The sequence below is a fragment of the Pteropus medius genome, unplaced genomic scaffold (assembly GCF_902729225.1).
Source record: "Pteropus medius unplaced genomic scaffold, Ma_sr-lr_union100, whole genome shotgun sequence".
NCBI lineage: Eukaryota > Metazoa > Chordata > Mammalia > Chiroptera > Pteropodidae > Pteropus > Pteropus medius.
Genome location: NW_024349800.1, coordinates 15,253,633 through 15,267,414, shown reverse-complemented (window position 1 = coordinate 15,267,414; position 13,782 = coordinate 15,253,633). Strand labels below are relative to the sequence as shown.

The window sequence follows — 13,782 nt, the reverse complement described above, 5'->3', positions numbered from 1 at the left end:
CACAGGCAATGACTAGGGAGCATTGACTGCTTTAGGTTCGGCATCTCATTTAACTAGCACAACCACTGTGGGAGGTTCAAAGAAGAAAACCGAGGCCCACAGGAGTTAAGGAGCAGAGCCAGGACTTGAACAATGATTTGATTCCCAACTGTGCTCTCCACCTTTTTTTTTCATTTGTAGTGAGACATAAATGACATCCAGCTCTGTGAGTTTAAGGTGTACTGAATAATGACTTGACATAGAAATATCGTGAAGTGTTACCACAACAAAGTTTGGGTAACATCCATCTCCTCATGTAATTACAAAAAAATTTTTTTTCTCCTTGTGATGATAGCTTTTAAGATCTATTTTCTTAACACCTTCGAATATATCACACAGCAATGTTAACTATAGTCACCATGAATTGGCTGAAGGTGGTCAAAACATATAAACTTCTAGTTAAAAGGAAAATTACTACTGGGTATGTAACATACAAAATTGTGCTCTTAATCTCTGTGCTATCTGGCAACCATGCAGTTATGGAGAAAATGGCCCCAAAATAAAGATAGATGTATAGGCAGAGAGCAGATTGTAAAGGGTTGTGAATGAGACATTTCACAGCGTTATGTAAGGACTGTGGACTTTAAAATCTTCTCATGACTCCTCGGAAAACAAGAATAACAAAAATCAGGTTTGTGTTCTGAAAAAATAATTTTGGCTGCAACAGCTAGGGTAAGAATTGCTTTCTAACATTTAAAATTTTTGACAAATTTTTACCATGATAGGAATTTTAGGTTTAATATATGTTAATTGAAACTATTCGTCATTACCAAAAAAGCTCTATGAATTTTCAGTTGAAAGTTTGTGTCTCTCTACATACATCTGAAAGCAACAGTACAAGTCCATGAGACCTTCACTTCGTCTACAAGACCACACCGGTATGCACCAGGCAAACCCTTCCAGACCAGAACACAGGGCGGAAACTAATAGGAGAGATGCAGTTTACAGAGAAAGAGGGAAACCACTTAGAAGGATGTTTGCCTATATCAATGGGGGACCCACAGAGTATAAGTCTTTAATAATTTAGCACCAAAGGTAACCAGCACATGTGGAGACCAGCACATCCCTGAAGGATAAAAACAGGGGCAGGTGGAGAAAGAGATCGATTGGAAACAACTGGGGAAGGATTCAGATTCTGGAGCCAGGCTTGGCAATGAGCTCTGTTGGCATCCCTTCGGTCCTTCTAAAGGGTGACAGCGATACTGAAAGAATTCAGCTCAGAGATAAGAGGAAGAGCAGGTGAACAGGAAGGTGGTGAATAAAGTTATAAGTTAGCCTCTTCTGCTCCAGCTATAAAAATGACTACTGTATTTAAACATCAACCTTGAGAGTAACATTCACTCAATCTGGAAACTGGTGACCAACCAATGCAATGAGCCACATACCCAGTTTTCAATCTCATTGTTATTTTGTCTGTTTTCTACAAGGCATTTTAATGCCACGAAACAGAGAAACCGAGGAAACTATTAGGTACAGAACATTAAAAGGTGCTACAGAAGAGAATTAAATTAGAGGATCCAGTCTGCATTTTCTACCTCTTCATCATCCACTCCATGACCTTGCTAGAATCAAGCTTTCCTTCTGCCTTTGCTTTCAAACCATTACATTATTTGGTTTTAAACCAGTGTTTAATTATAAACCAGCTCTGCTACATTATTAATATTAAAAATAGCATTTCTAACCAGATAATATCCAATCTCATTATGTTGAATTGCCTTAAAGGGTGGCATTCCTGCATTTGTTTTTAATTAAGAAATTAAACTAACCAGAAGTATGCACACACTCTAAATATCTAACTACAATTTAAAATAAAGAGTCATAAAATGATACTAATTGGCAGAATAACCACCACTAGCCCTCACCTCATCCATTCTCCTCCAGCTCTCAAAATAAAACTTTAACTTTGATTGTGGCAATAATACATTAGCTATTTAAAATCACAGATGGAGAATGGAAATGGCAAGGGCAAACCGACATGGACTCTGGTCATCAAAGTTTTACAAGGTTATTGGAGTTTCTTGACCTTGGGCTATTCAAAGCTGCAGCCCAGAATAAAGGGAGCAAATTATATCATATATAACATACATATTATATAATATAAAACATATATACACATATATAATATGAATAACTCACTTATGCTTCAATATGTGTAGAGGAAAGTATAACAGAAAGGAAAAAATGGAGCAAGAATATTAGCAAGCAGGAGAAAAATTTGCACTGTAATCTTCCTTGCTTTCCAAAATACTTTATAAAATATACTTTGGAACCAATATTTTATCTTCAAATTATGGGTTCTCAGAGTTAAAAGAGATTGTGGCAATGAGAGAGTCATTCATTCTGCTTCCTTTGGCAAGAACAATATTTTAAAATATGTGCTTTGGTTGTAAAGGCAAAACTAAGAAGACAAGTAAATTTGGGCACCAAATGAAAATAAATAAATAAACCTAAGAGTGAACACCACTGCTGTCACTTCAAATACCGAGTGCACCAAAGCATATGTAAATACGTCCTTTATTCACATATCGTCAGTGAACAGACTGTCTTGCTCCCAGTGGCACTAGGGGGGAAAAAAATCACTTAATTTTAGTTTCATTAATTGTATTAAAATGATATGCCAAAATCTTTAGAAAGATTTGGCTCTCTGCTAATGATGAACAAAACATTTTACAGAGTTGCCAAATCATTGCTAAAAAACACTGTTGGATGCGATGGGAGTGGGAAGATGAGCATATTTATCATGCACTATGATATCTTTTATCACAAAGCACTTCCTTGAGTTTATTAGACACAAATTCTTCACAGAAACCCAACTAGTTATGAGCAAGCTACAGCAAAAAAAAAAAAAAAAAAGGAATTTTTAGGCTTTAAAAATGTGCGTACTGAAAAAGAAAAGTGTGAAATGATCCATATTCATAGATTTTCTGAAGCAGATACAGAACATGCAGATACAAACTCACACAGGAGCCAGGTATGGCCCCAAAATATTCCTATATCTCTCCCTTTCTCCCTCTCTCCAACCCAACACTCAAACACAAAAAGAGCAACTTTAATTTCTTTTCTAAAATTATGCAAAACACTACCAATGGAAAATTACCTTTGGAAGTCTTGACTTTTCAAAGTTTATGAATGAGGGAAGTTATTTCTCTTAACTACATAGCTGACATTTTTCCACTCTCATTTCAATTCAAAACAGTGTTTATTCTTCTCCCAACTTCCTCACCCCTTTCTCTCACACTTTTCTAAGTCACCTTCAGACTAGTTCAAAGTTTTGGTCCAAAAAAGATACCAAAAGCTAATTTCTTAGACCTCCCCAACTGTCTGGTGGGTAATGCTACTCACATTTCACATTCCTTTATTTAGCATAAGAAATGTAACATGAAAGTTTATTCTCTTTATTTTTTGCCCATGTACATACATTTATTTCTTTAAGGACAAATGCATTATTTTAAAACACTGTTTGCTTTGGGATTCTTATATATGTTTTCTTTCTGTGAATAATCTTTAAACCTAATTTGCATTTTCAAAGATGTTAAGCCATATTTAAATATGAACTAATTGAATATGAATTAAATTAAATTCGAATTAAATATGAATAAGCCAGCACGTGGCATCAATAACTCCAAAATGACTGCAAGGCTGGTGTAGGCAACAATTTTCTAACGAGCAGTTGTTCCTGATTCACATCTGCTGGGCAGACTTCTTCAGCATCATTTAAAAAGTCTTTTTTTTTTCCCCCCATACAGTAGAATAACGGCTAGAAGTCCAGGTGTTAACATTCTACGGATGTTAACCCTAAGAAGCTGATGAAAAAGCCTCCGAGAGACCATCTCCTTTTTTAATGAGAAAGAAGAGGCTGGGAGTTCCTGTCTCTGAGGCACAGCTGGGAAAGTAACAACTCTGCAGTGAGTGACCCCACGGTATTTTATCTCACCAATGCCAATTTTGAAGGACGAAGTACAAGCCCTGAGTCCCAGGCTCCAGATGCTGTCTCGGAGAAAGCATCTCTCCAGGTGCGCCATAGGTGTCTAAACTCCTCCACCCCGCGCTCCCACAGAACACAAGTATATGTCAGACATCTCCACTTCTAAACCACCCCCAAAGAAACGCACCGAGGACCCTGGGCCGGCTCTGCCCCGCAGAGAGACATCCTAGGAGTCCTGGTGCCTTCCCGGGCTGATTCACAGAGATGCGCGGTCCCCGAACCCGGGTGGACCAGCGCTCGACTCTGTCCGGGCAGAGGAGCTCTGGGGAAGCCTGCGAGACCGCCGGGGGAAAGGCAGCGCTTAGTTTAGCTGGACGTTAAGAGATAAAAGAAGAACTTGAAAAGTTCCCCCCAACACTGCACACACAAACCAGCCGCCTGCCACGCGCCCGCGACTGTCCCGGAGGCGGCTGGAGCGCAGAGTGGCGGGGGTCGCCTTCGCCCCGCGACGCCCGCAAACTCGTGCGGAAAGGAGCGGAGCAAAAGCACTCACCTCCACCCATCTCTGGGCCTCGGCAAACGCTACGGCGCAGTCGGCCTCGGCCTCCTCCATCGCTTCCAAGACTAGGGCAAGAGAGGGAGAAAACGAGGCGGTGGGCGCGCGGCGGGGCGGGGGTCTCGCGCGCCTCTCGGCAGCCGCCTGGGCTCTGCTCCGGCTGCAGACGCCGGGTTCTCCTGCCCTTTGTTGCGCTCTGCAGCTCGGTAAGGTTCCGAACCCACAAGAATTTGAAAACGCGGCTTTCTCTAAACTGTAAACGACCAAAGGTCCGCGGAGTTACGGGCAGCGGGGCAGGGCGACCAGAGGCGGCGCGCAGGACTGACAACTGTTTCGACTTCAAAAGTCGCAGCGCCGCCGCCGCCCTCCCAGGACGGCCCCGCCCCGGCCCACCCCGGGCCGCCGAGTCGCCGCTTCCGTCCGCGCCCCTGCGACTCCCCCGGGCTCCTCGGCCGCAGCCGCCTTTGTGGTCAGACTGTCTGGGCCAGGGGATGCCACTGTCCACCAGAGGCCCGGGCCTTGCTCCCTATCCCGCGCTGCGCGCCCGGACCGCAGCTCCGCCCGGGGGGATGCGCCCCCGCGCCCGCATCCTTCCCGCCCGCGCTCGCCTGGCTACCTTCCACACCCCGGGCCCCGGGAAGCGGCGCGCCCGCGGCTCAAGGCCTTCGGGCCCGCCTGACATACCAGGAATAGCTGCACACAATTGTACCTTTCCGGGCCAAGAAACTTCCCCCGCGGGGCAGCGCAGCGCAGCCCCGCCTGGCCCGCCGCCCTCACCTGCGGCTGGGCCCGCGACGCACGGCTCTTGCTTCCGACGAACCCGTTGTCCCGCGGAGTGCGAACCACGCTGCCAGGTGCGCGGCCGTCCCCCGGCCCCCCAAGCTCTCCGCCCCCTGCGGCCGCCTGGGCCCTCCTGGCGGCAGGTGAGGGTAGTGGCCTGGGCACGTGCCGCCCATTTTCCTCCGCCTGGACCAACCCCGCTCTGCTCTGCTTCCTGGTGGGTGAGGTGGAAGGTACCTGCCACTCGAGCCCCGTCTCTCTGCAAAGGGTTCGAGCGGAAGGGAACCCTGATTTTCTCCTACCTCTCGCCCGCTCGGCTCAGTTCAGGCCATTTGACCGCCCTTCCCCCTGAGCGTCAAACCCTCCAACCTTCGTGGTTTTGGTACACTCAGTGGGCAACGAGGCGACAGTATCCGCAGCATCACTGGGTGCGCAAGGCTGGAGGGTCGTAGGCTCTTGGGTTGGCTTATTTGAGTTCTTTTCACACACAAATTAGATCTCAAAGGAACCTGGTCATCTGCCTTGGCTACCTAGGGACATCGCTCTGATGCTCCTGGAGCCCTGTACAGGCCACACGCTGATGGCTGCACCTTTGGAGGAAGATAAGAATGGATTCTTACTCCTTCAGAGAAAGCAATTCTCATTCCTTTTTTTTTCTTTCCCCTGATTGTTTATTCTTTCTGATGAAAACTACATCATATATTTAACAGTTATTTACATTTTACCTTATTTACTTCACCTTTTCTGCTGAAGTTCTAAAGTAAAAATAGATGTTGTGATATTTCACTTTAAATATTACAGGGGTATCAACTTACGAAGTGATCCCCCTGATTATTTTAAAAAGGACACTGTCTACATAACCATATTACCATTTTCACAGTTAACTAAAGCTAACAATAATTACCTAGTATCAATTTATACCCAATGCAGACTCAAATTCTCCTCAACTGATCTTTTACAGTTGACTTACGCAGACCAGAGTCCAAACGGTGACCACACATTGCATTCGGTTACATATTTTTTTAAACTAGAATAGCCTCCTCCATCTCCCTGCCTCCTATTTTCAGAATGACATTGTCTTGTTAAAGAAACCAGGGTAGCCTCCTGGATTTGTCTTATGGCTTCCTTGAGATATCTTCAACAATAATTCTCTTTCTTCTGTATTTCTTGTTACCTAAAAGTTAGATCTAAAGATTAGAAGTCATTTACTTTTCTGAATAAAGACTTCACCTACTTTTTCCCCATTGGTGTGACTTCTAGAGGATGTTTAATTTTTTTCTGGAGTCTGCCTCTTTTAAAATATACATACATTTTAATTACAGTTGACATTCAATATTATATTAATTTGAGTCTACGGTATAGTAGGTAGACATCCATACAACTTACGAAGTGATCCCCCTGATTAGTACCCACCTGATACCATACACAGTTATTACCACATCACTGACTATATTCCCTGTGCTGTACTTTACATGCCTGTGGCTATTTCATAACTGCCAGTTTGTACTTCTTAATCCCTTCACCATCACCCCTTCACATCTGGCAACCATCAGTTTGTTCTCTGTATCTATGAGTTTGTTTCTGTTTTGTTTGTTTATTTTGTTTTTTGGATTCCACATATAAGTGAAATCATATGATATTTGTCTTTTCTCTGACTTATTTCACTTAGAGTAATACCCTCTAAGTTCATCCATGTTGTCACAAATGGTAAAATTTCTTTTTTTTTTTTTTTCGTGGCCAAGTAATAGTTCATTGTTTATATGTACCACATCTTCTTTATCTAACTATCTATCAATGAACACTTAGGCTGCTTCCATATGTTGGCTATTGTAAATAATGTTACAATGAATATAGGGATGCACATATATTCTCAAATTAGTGCTTTGGGTTTATTCATATAAATACCCAGAAGTGGGATTCCTGGGTCATGGTAGTTCTATTTTTAATTTTTTGAGGAACGCCCATGCTGTTTTCCATAGTGGCTGCACCAGTTGGCAATTCCACCAACAGTGCATGAGGGTTCCCTTTTCTTCACATCCTCCCCAATACTTGTTTGTTGATTTATTGATGATAGCCATTCTAACAGGTTTGAGGTGATATCTCATTGTGCTTTTAATTTGCATTTCTCTGATGATTAGGGATTTTGAGCATCTTTTCATATGTCTATTGGCCACTAGAGGATGGTTTTTATTTGTTAGTCTTATTTTCATTTAACCTTTTTTTCATTGGCACTGTCTGTAATAAATTGGTCTATTTAGAAGAGCTGAGAATTGTTCTTGCTGAAGTGGGAAGCCATTGACAGAAACATCTCTTTGCCTCCTAGCTACACTATGACCAAGTCAAACCCAAAATGAGGACAAAAGGATAAAAGAAAGTGGGAAAATATTTTTCTCTTCCTGACTATTCAAGATCTGTTCTGTTAAATATTTAGTGAGCACCTTATATATGTAAAGAGCTAAGTGTCATAAGCTATACAAAAATGAAAAAAATATTTAGACACTGAACCCTGGGCACTTCTGGTCTGCTGGAAAGACGAACATTCTTCAGTCTTCATGAGAGTTGTTGTTACTACAGTTATTATATAGTATATTATACTGTTTAAAGCTGCTGCTCTGCAACTTGACTTATAGCTTTGGGGACTGCATCCCAGGATGGTAAGAACTGCACAGGCTTGGGAATCTGAATGACTAAGATTACCAAGTTACTAAACTCTCTGAGCTTCAGTTTCCTCATCTGAAAAATGTGGTAATGATAACTATTTCATAGTATTATGGGAATTAAATATGATGATGTATGTAAAAGCTCAAGGCATTGCTGGCATGGAGTAGACAATAAATGATGGTTATTTCCCATTAGTGTATCTCTCTCTCTCTCTCTCTCTCTCTCTCTCTCATAGTAAGTAATGTGTTAAATATGGATTTTTCCTAATAAATGAGAACTTCTTTTCTTTGCTCAGATACTCACAAAGAGCTGTAAGGTCCTACAGGTTCTGTTTTAAGTCAGATCAAGCAAGCATCACCCATTTCTGTCTCTTTAGTATTGCAAACTTGCGACTCAGAAGATCCAAATCCAATTCTTTGCCTCCTAACATCAGTCATGAGAGTATTTTATCCTTCTGGAAAGATATATACAACTCTATAGAGAAAGGTAAACTGCCTTAGGCATTTACAACAAAATTCACAATGATAAAACATCAAGAGTATTATTTATTTTCTAAAAGAATTTGAGATATCTTTCAATATTTAAAAACAGTATAATTGTCATGTTCCAATCCATTAGTAATTAAATAAGCTGTTGGTAGGAGAAAGTGGTATAATTTTTCTTGAAGGTAATTTGGCAATAAATATTAAAAGTTTTCTAAACGCCCATGCTCTATTGCAGCAATTCCACTTCTGGGAATTTATACTAAGGCTCTGAGCAAAAATATACACACGAAATGAGCAGCTGTGGTGGACATGGAGATGCACTACCCAAACTCCCTTTAGAGGAGGAGCATGGTCAGCACACAACCTCCATTTGTCAGCACCTTTGAGGTCAGCCTCAGCTGCAGAGGACAGCCTCACCTGAGGTCATGCCTCTCCCAGAGCAGCAGTCATCTGGTAATTGACTGACCTGAGGTTATAAAAGCCCGGTCATTTCCACCCAACACAGGACAACTCTGATAGGGCCTTTCTGTAGACATAGCCTCTGTTAAAACTACAGGTCTGTATCACAGTTCAACTTCTCGCTTGCCCATTCCTGCTTCTTCCCTCTTCGATTCACTGAGGTCAATCCCTACTAAATATCTCACACTTCAAACGATCTGTTGGCTTCTGGAAGACTCACTTGTGATGGCACCAATCATAATTTGTAAAAAATGAAAATCCCAAAGCCATCTAAAACTTCAACCATAGAGATAGTGGAGTAAATTATGATTTTTCCATAGAGTGAAACCTTGTGCAGTCACTAAAAATGTAAAAGAATATTCAATGACACAGGATGATGTTTCAAATATATTGCAAAATGAAACAAAAACAATGTATAAAGCATGTTAATTTGTGGTTTTATTTTTTAAATGCATACTTTTTCTACATAGAACAAATTGGAAAAATCTCTACCCAAATTTTAGTGCTGTCTATTTCCAAATGGAGATTTTGGTACTTCTTTCTCTTTAACAATTTTTTTTTTGCAAGAGACATAGATATTACTTTAATAAATGGAAAAAAATATATGATACAAAGTTATGTTCAAATATGACTTTCTATCTTGTCCTGCAAATTTCAACCTCTTCCTGTCTTTCCTGACTTGGCAAATGGTACCACTTCCTGCTAAAATCTGGAGGTCGTGCTGGACTTCCTCATCTCTCATCCCCATGTCCACCCTATTCTTAGCCTGTCCATTTACCTCTTAAATATCTCCCCAACTGGCCCTTCTCCATTCCTATTTCCACTACCTTCAGGCCCTCACTGGCTCTCACCTAGATTTCAGAAATCATATGACCTCTCTAAAATGGAAATCTTTTCATGCCACCAACACATCCACCTAATTTAGTCCTCATTCAAGAACAAGGACCATCTAATGGTTGCCAGCACACTAGGAGGCATCCTTCAGTACTTGCTCCTGTCCACTTCTCTCACCACATGCTTCGACCCATGTTTTTCCCTTTGTGAGAAATGTGCTTCTCTCCCGCTCTTTGTCTGACTTTCTCCTATGTATTCTTCTGGGCTCTATCTCTTCATTCTCAGAATCCTTCAGGTCATCCTGGACTAGATTAGGTACCTTTTCCCTATGTAGTCATAGCCCGTTTCACAAGATATTAGATTGTCTATGTTCTGCCTTGAACCATGAGCAACTTAGGAGCACCTGGTTCAGTCTAGTGTTCAACAACTGTTTATTAACTGGAGTGTGGGTATGTGTGTATAAAACTTATAACTCCTAATGCACAGATGTAATAAAACATTGATAGTAGCAGAGTAGGAAATAGAATTGATTACTGCAGCTAATAATATAATTGATTACTATGGCAGATTACTGCTGCTATAAAGAAATTACAAGAATTTCTTTATAGCAGGTTTCTCAACAAGAAACTATTGTCAATTTGCACCAGATAATTCTTTGTTATGGGTGCTTGTCTTGTGCACTGTAGGATATTTAGCAGCATACCTGGCCTCCACCCACTCGGTGCTAGTAGCACTCCTATAGATGTGACAAACAAAATGTCCCCAGAAATTGCTAAATGTCCCCTGGTGGGTTAAATCACCCTCGGTTGAGAACCACTGATCTACAGGGGGAGACGGGCTTTGTTAGTTAATGCTTTGGTGCAGCAGAAGTGTAGCTCAGGCCCAAGTTTCTTAAAGCAAGTAGGCGAGGTAGAGAGAAGTGAACGCGAATTGCGGGGAGGAAGGCGAGGCAATTCTGTATTATAAAGAAGGAAAGAGTGAAAGAGAACTGGGCTGAAAGATGCCTGGGGCAAAGATTGCAAGAAAAAAAGGGACTTGGTGGCTGGAAAGAAATGCAAGAAGAGACAGGCACAGTGGGAATTCTCTTAATAAAAAAGAACTGAGGAGTTTTTCACTGTGGTTTGTTGTGGTTCATAAAAGTGTCAGCCATATGAGTTCAAAGATAGCCAACATCTGGATTGTGTGTATATTTCTCATGCTTATATAACACCTTTAGTAACAGGAAGAATGACTCCTAGAATGTAGATGGAAAAATATACTAAATATAATGAAAATTGTGTCAGTTTACAGAGATAGGATCTGCTATAGCGGAAATTCTAAAGACTTCAGCAAAAAACTTGGAACTAAAAGAGAATTCAGCAAAGTTGCAGGATACAAAATCAACATACAAAAATCGGTTGCACTTCTATACACTAACAATGAACTATCTTAAAAAGAAATAAAGAAAACAATCCTATTTATAATTGTATCAATAAAGTAAAATACTTAGGAATAAATTTAACCGAGGATGTGTAAGGCCTGTACAATGAAAACTGTAAGACACTGATTAAATAAATTGAAGAAGATACTAATAAATTAAAAGATATCTCATATTCTTGGATCGGAAGAATTAATATCATTAAAATGTCCATGCAGCCCAAAGCAATGCATGAATTCAATGAAATCCCTGTCAAATGGCATTTTTCACAGAAATAGAACAAACTAAAATTTATATGAAACCCCAAAACCCTAAATAGCCAAAGCAATCTTGAGAAAGAACAAAGGTGGTGGCATCATACTTTTTGACTACAAACTTTATTACAAATCGATAGTTATCAAAACAGTATGGTACTGGCATAAAAACAGATACATAGACCAAAGGAACAGAATCGAGAGCCCGGAAATAAACTCACATATATATGATCAATTAATATTTGACAGGGGAACAAGAATATTCATTGGGAAAGGATAGTTTATTCAATAAATGGTATCAGAAAAAGTGATATTTACATGTAAAAGAATGAAATTGGACCCCTATTTTATACTACTCACAAAATTTAACCAAAAATAGATTAATTGTAATACCAGAAATCGTAAAACTCCTAGAAGAAAATACAGGGGGAAAGTTCCTTGACATCGGTGTTGGCAATCATTTTTTGAATATGACACCAAAAGCACAGGCAACAAAAGCAAAAATAAACAAGTGGGACTACATCAAATTAAAAAGTTCTGTATAGCAAAAGGAACAATCCACAGAATACAAAGGCAGCCTATCAAAAGGAAGAAAATATTTGCAAACCATCTATCTGATAAGGGGTTAATATCCAAAATATATAAGGAATTTATACAACTTAATAACAAAACAGTAATCTGACTTAAAAATGGGCAGAGGACCTGAATAGACATTTTTCCAAAGAAGATATATCAATAACCAACAGTATATGAAAAGATGCTCAGCATAACTCATCATCAAGTTAATGCAAGTTAAAACCACAACAAGATAGTGCCTTATATCTATTAGAATTGCTATTATCAAAAATACAGAAGATAATTGTTGGAAATGCTGTGGAGAAAAGGGAACCCTTGAGACTATTGGTTGGAATATAAGTCGGTAGAGTCATTATAGAAAACCATATGGAGGTCCTCAAAAAGTTAAAAATAGCATTATCATATGATCCAGCAATTCCACTTCTGAGTATATATCCAAAGAGAATGAAATCAGTATCTCAAAGAAATGTCTGTACCCCATATCCATTGTAGCATTGCTCACAATAGCCAAGACGTGGAAACAATGTAAAGATTCAACAATAGATGAATAGATAAAGAAAAATGTCACACACACACACACACACACACACACACACACACACACACAGAGGAATATTATTTAACTATGATAAGAATAAAATAATCCTGCCTTTTGGACATGGATAGACACCGAGGACATTATGCTAAGTAACATAAGTCAGACAGAGAAAGACAAATACTGTATATTCCCACTTACATACGGAATCTAGAAAAGCCAAACTTATAGAAGCAGAATGGTAGCTGCCAGGGTTTAGGAGGAGAGAGAAATGGGGACATGTTGGTCACAGGGTACAAACTTCCAGGTATAAGATAAATAAGATCTGGGTATCTGAAATGGAGCATGGTGCCTAAAGTTAACAAACCTGTATCATATACTCGAAAGTTACTAAGAGAGTACATCTAAAATATTATCATCACACACACACAAAAGAAAAACTGCTAATTAGCTTGAAAAAATAAAGAAAAGTTTATGTAAACAAAAAAGGATATACATACATAATGATAAAGTCCTAATTATCTCATCTCTGTCTACAAAAATACATCCCTCAAGTTTAGTAATTAGAGGATTATGAGGTTGTCAGTACTTACATAATGATATTCAGACAGGTAGGTTCAATTCTATATTTGGAAATGAAAGCCAGGAAGAAAAAAGAAGTCAAAATATTACAGATAATAATTAAGAAATGAAGAAAAGAGTGGAGAATGTAGCTGTTCCAGGAAGCAGAAGTGGGGCGGGGAAATCAAAGTGAATTCATGTTACATCACTGCCCTCAAAGAGTGTCAAACTTGAAGAAGTTTGCAGTACAGCCTTAGGACGATGATGAGTACTTTGCTCAGTGGATGAAGGCAGAGGTCCTAACTTTGTCTTCTGACTCTGCTAGATAATTAACTGAGAAAGAATAGATCAGAAGTCCTTGGTTCTTATCAGCCTTCCCCCTCCGTGCTCAGATGTCTCTTAAGAGATCAACTGAGATGGTTACTTTCAAAACATGGGACCAACCCCATAATTTGCAGGGCAGTTGGTTATTTTCTTTTTACTGTAAAGACCTTAAGGAGTTGGGGTTTATTTTTAACATGTAAAAGTTTTCTATCATTGATTTCAAGTTATTTAACATAAAAACTAAGACTCTTTTTTGGGGGGTGGGGGGGTAGGTCCTGCATTCTAGCCAGAATTGCAAAACCACATTATAATTCTTTAAATGATAGCAGTGAGATCAAAGAAACTTACCCTAGAATTAGCTTTAAAATAAACTATT

The 13,782-nt window shown here is 40.0% G+C and overlaps 1 protein-coding gene across 6 annotated transcripts in view; it reads right to left on the bottom strand.

Annotated features, from left to right (window-relative positions):
• LMO7 (LIM domain 7) overlaps nucleotides 1-5,376 on the bottom strand; it is a 181,765-nt gene extending 176,389 nt beyond the window's left edge. For 3 of the 6 annotated variants that reach the window (XM_039886880.1, XM_039886889.1, XM_039886891.1), the window contains exon 1: nucleotides 4,518-4,588. In XM_039886880.1, the coding sequence (XP_039742814.1) occupies nucleotides 4,518-4,577 (60 nt within the window). In that variant the 5' untranslated portion in view covers nucleotides 4,578-4,588. Of the gene's footprint in view, nucleotides 1-4,517; nucleotides 4,648-5,297 lie in introns of those variants that run through there. The other 3 variants (XM_039886866.1, XM_039886879.1, XM_039886885.1) reach the window with 3 other exon arrangements.
• Nucleotides 5,377-13,782: the final 8,406 nt, after the last annotated feature.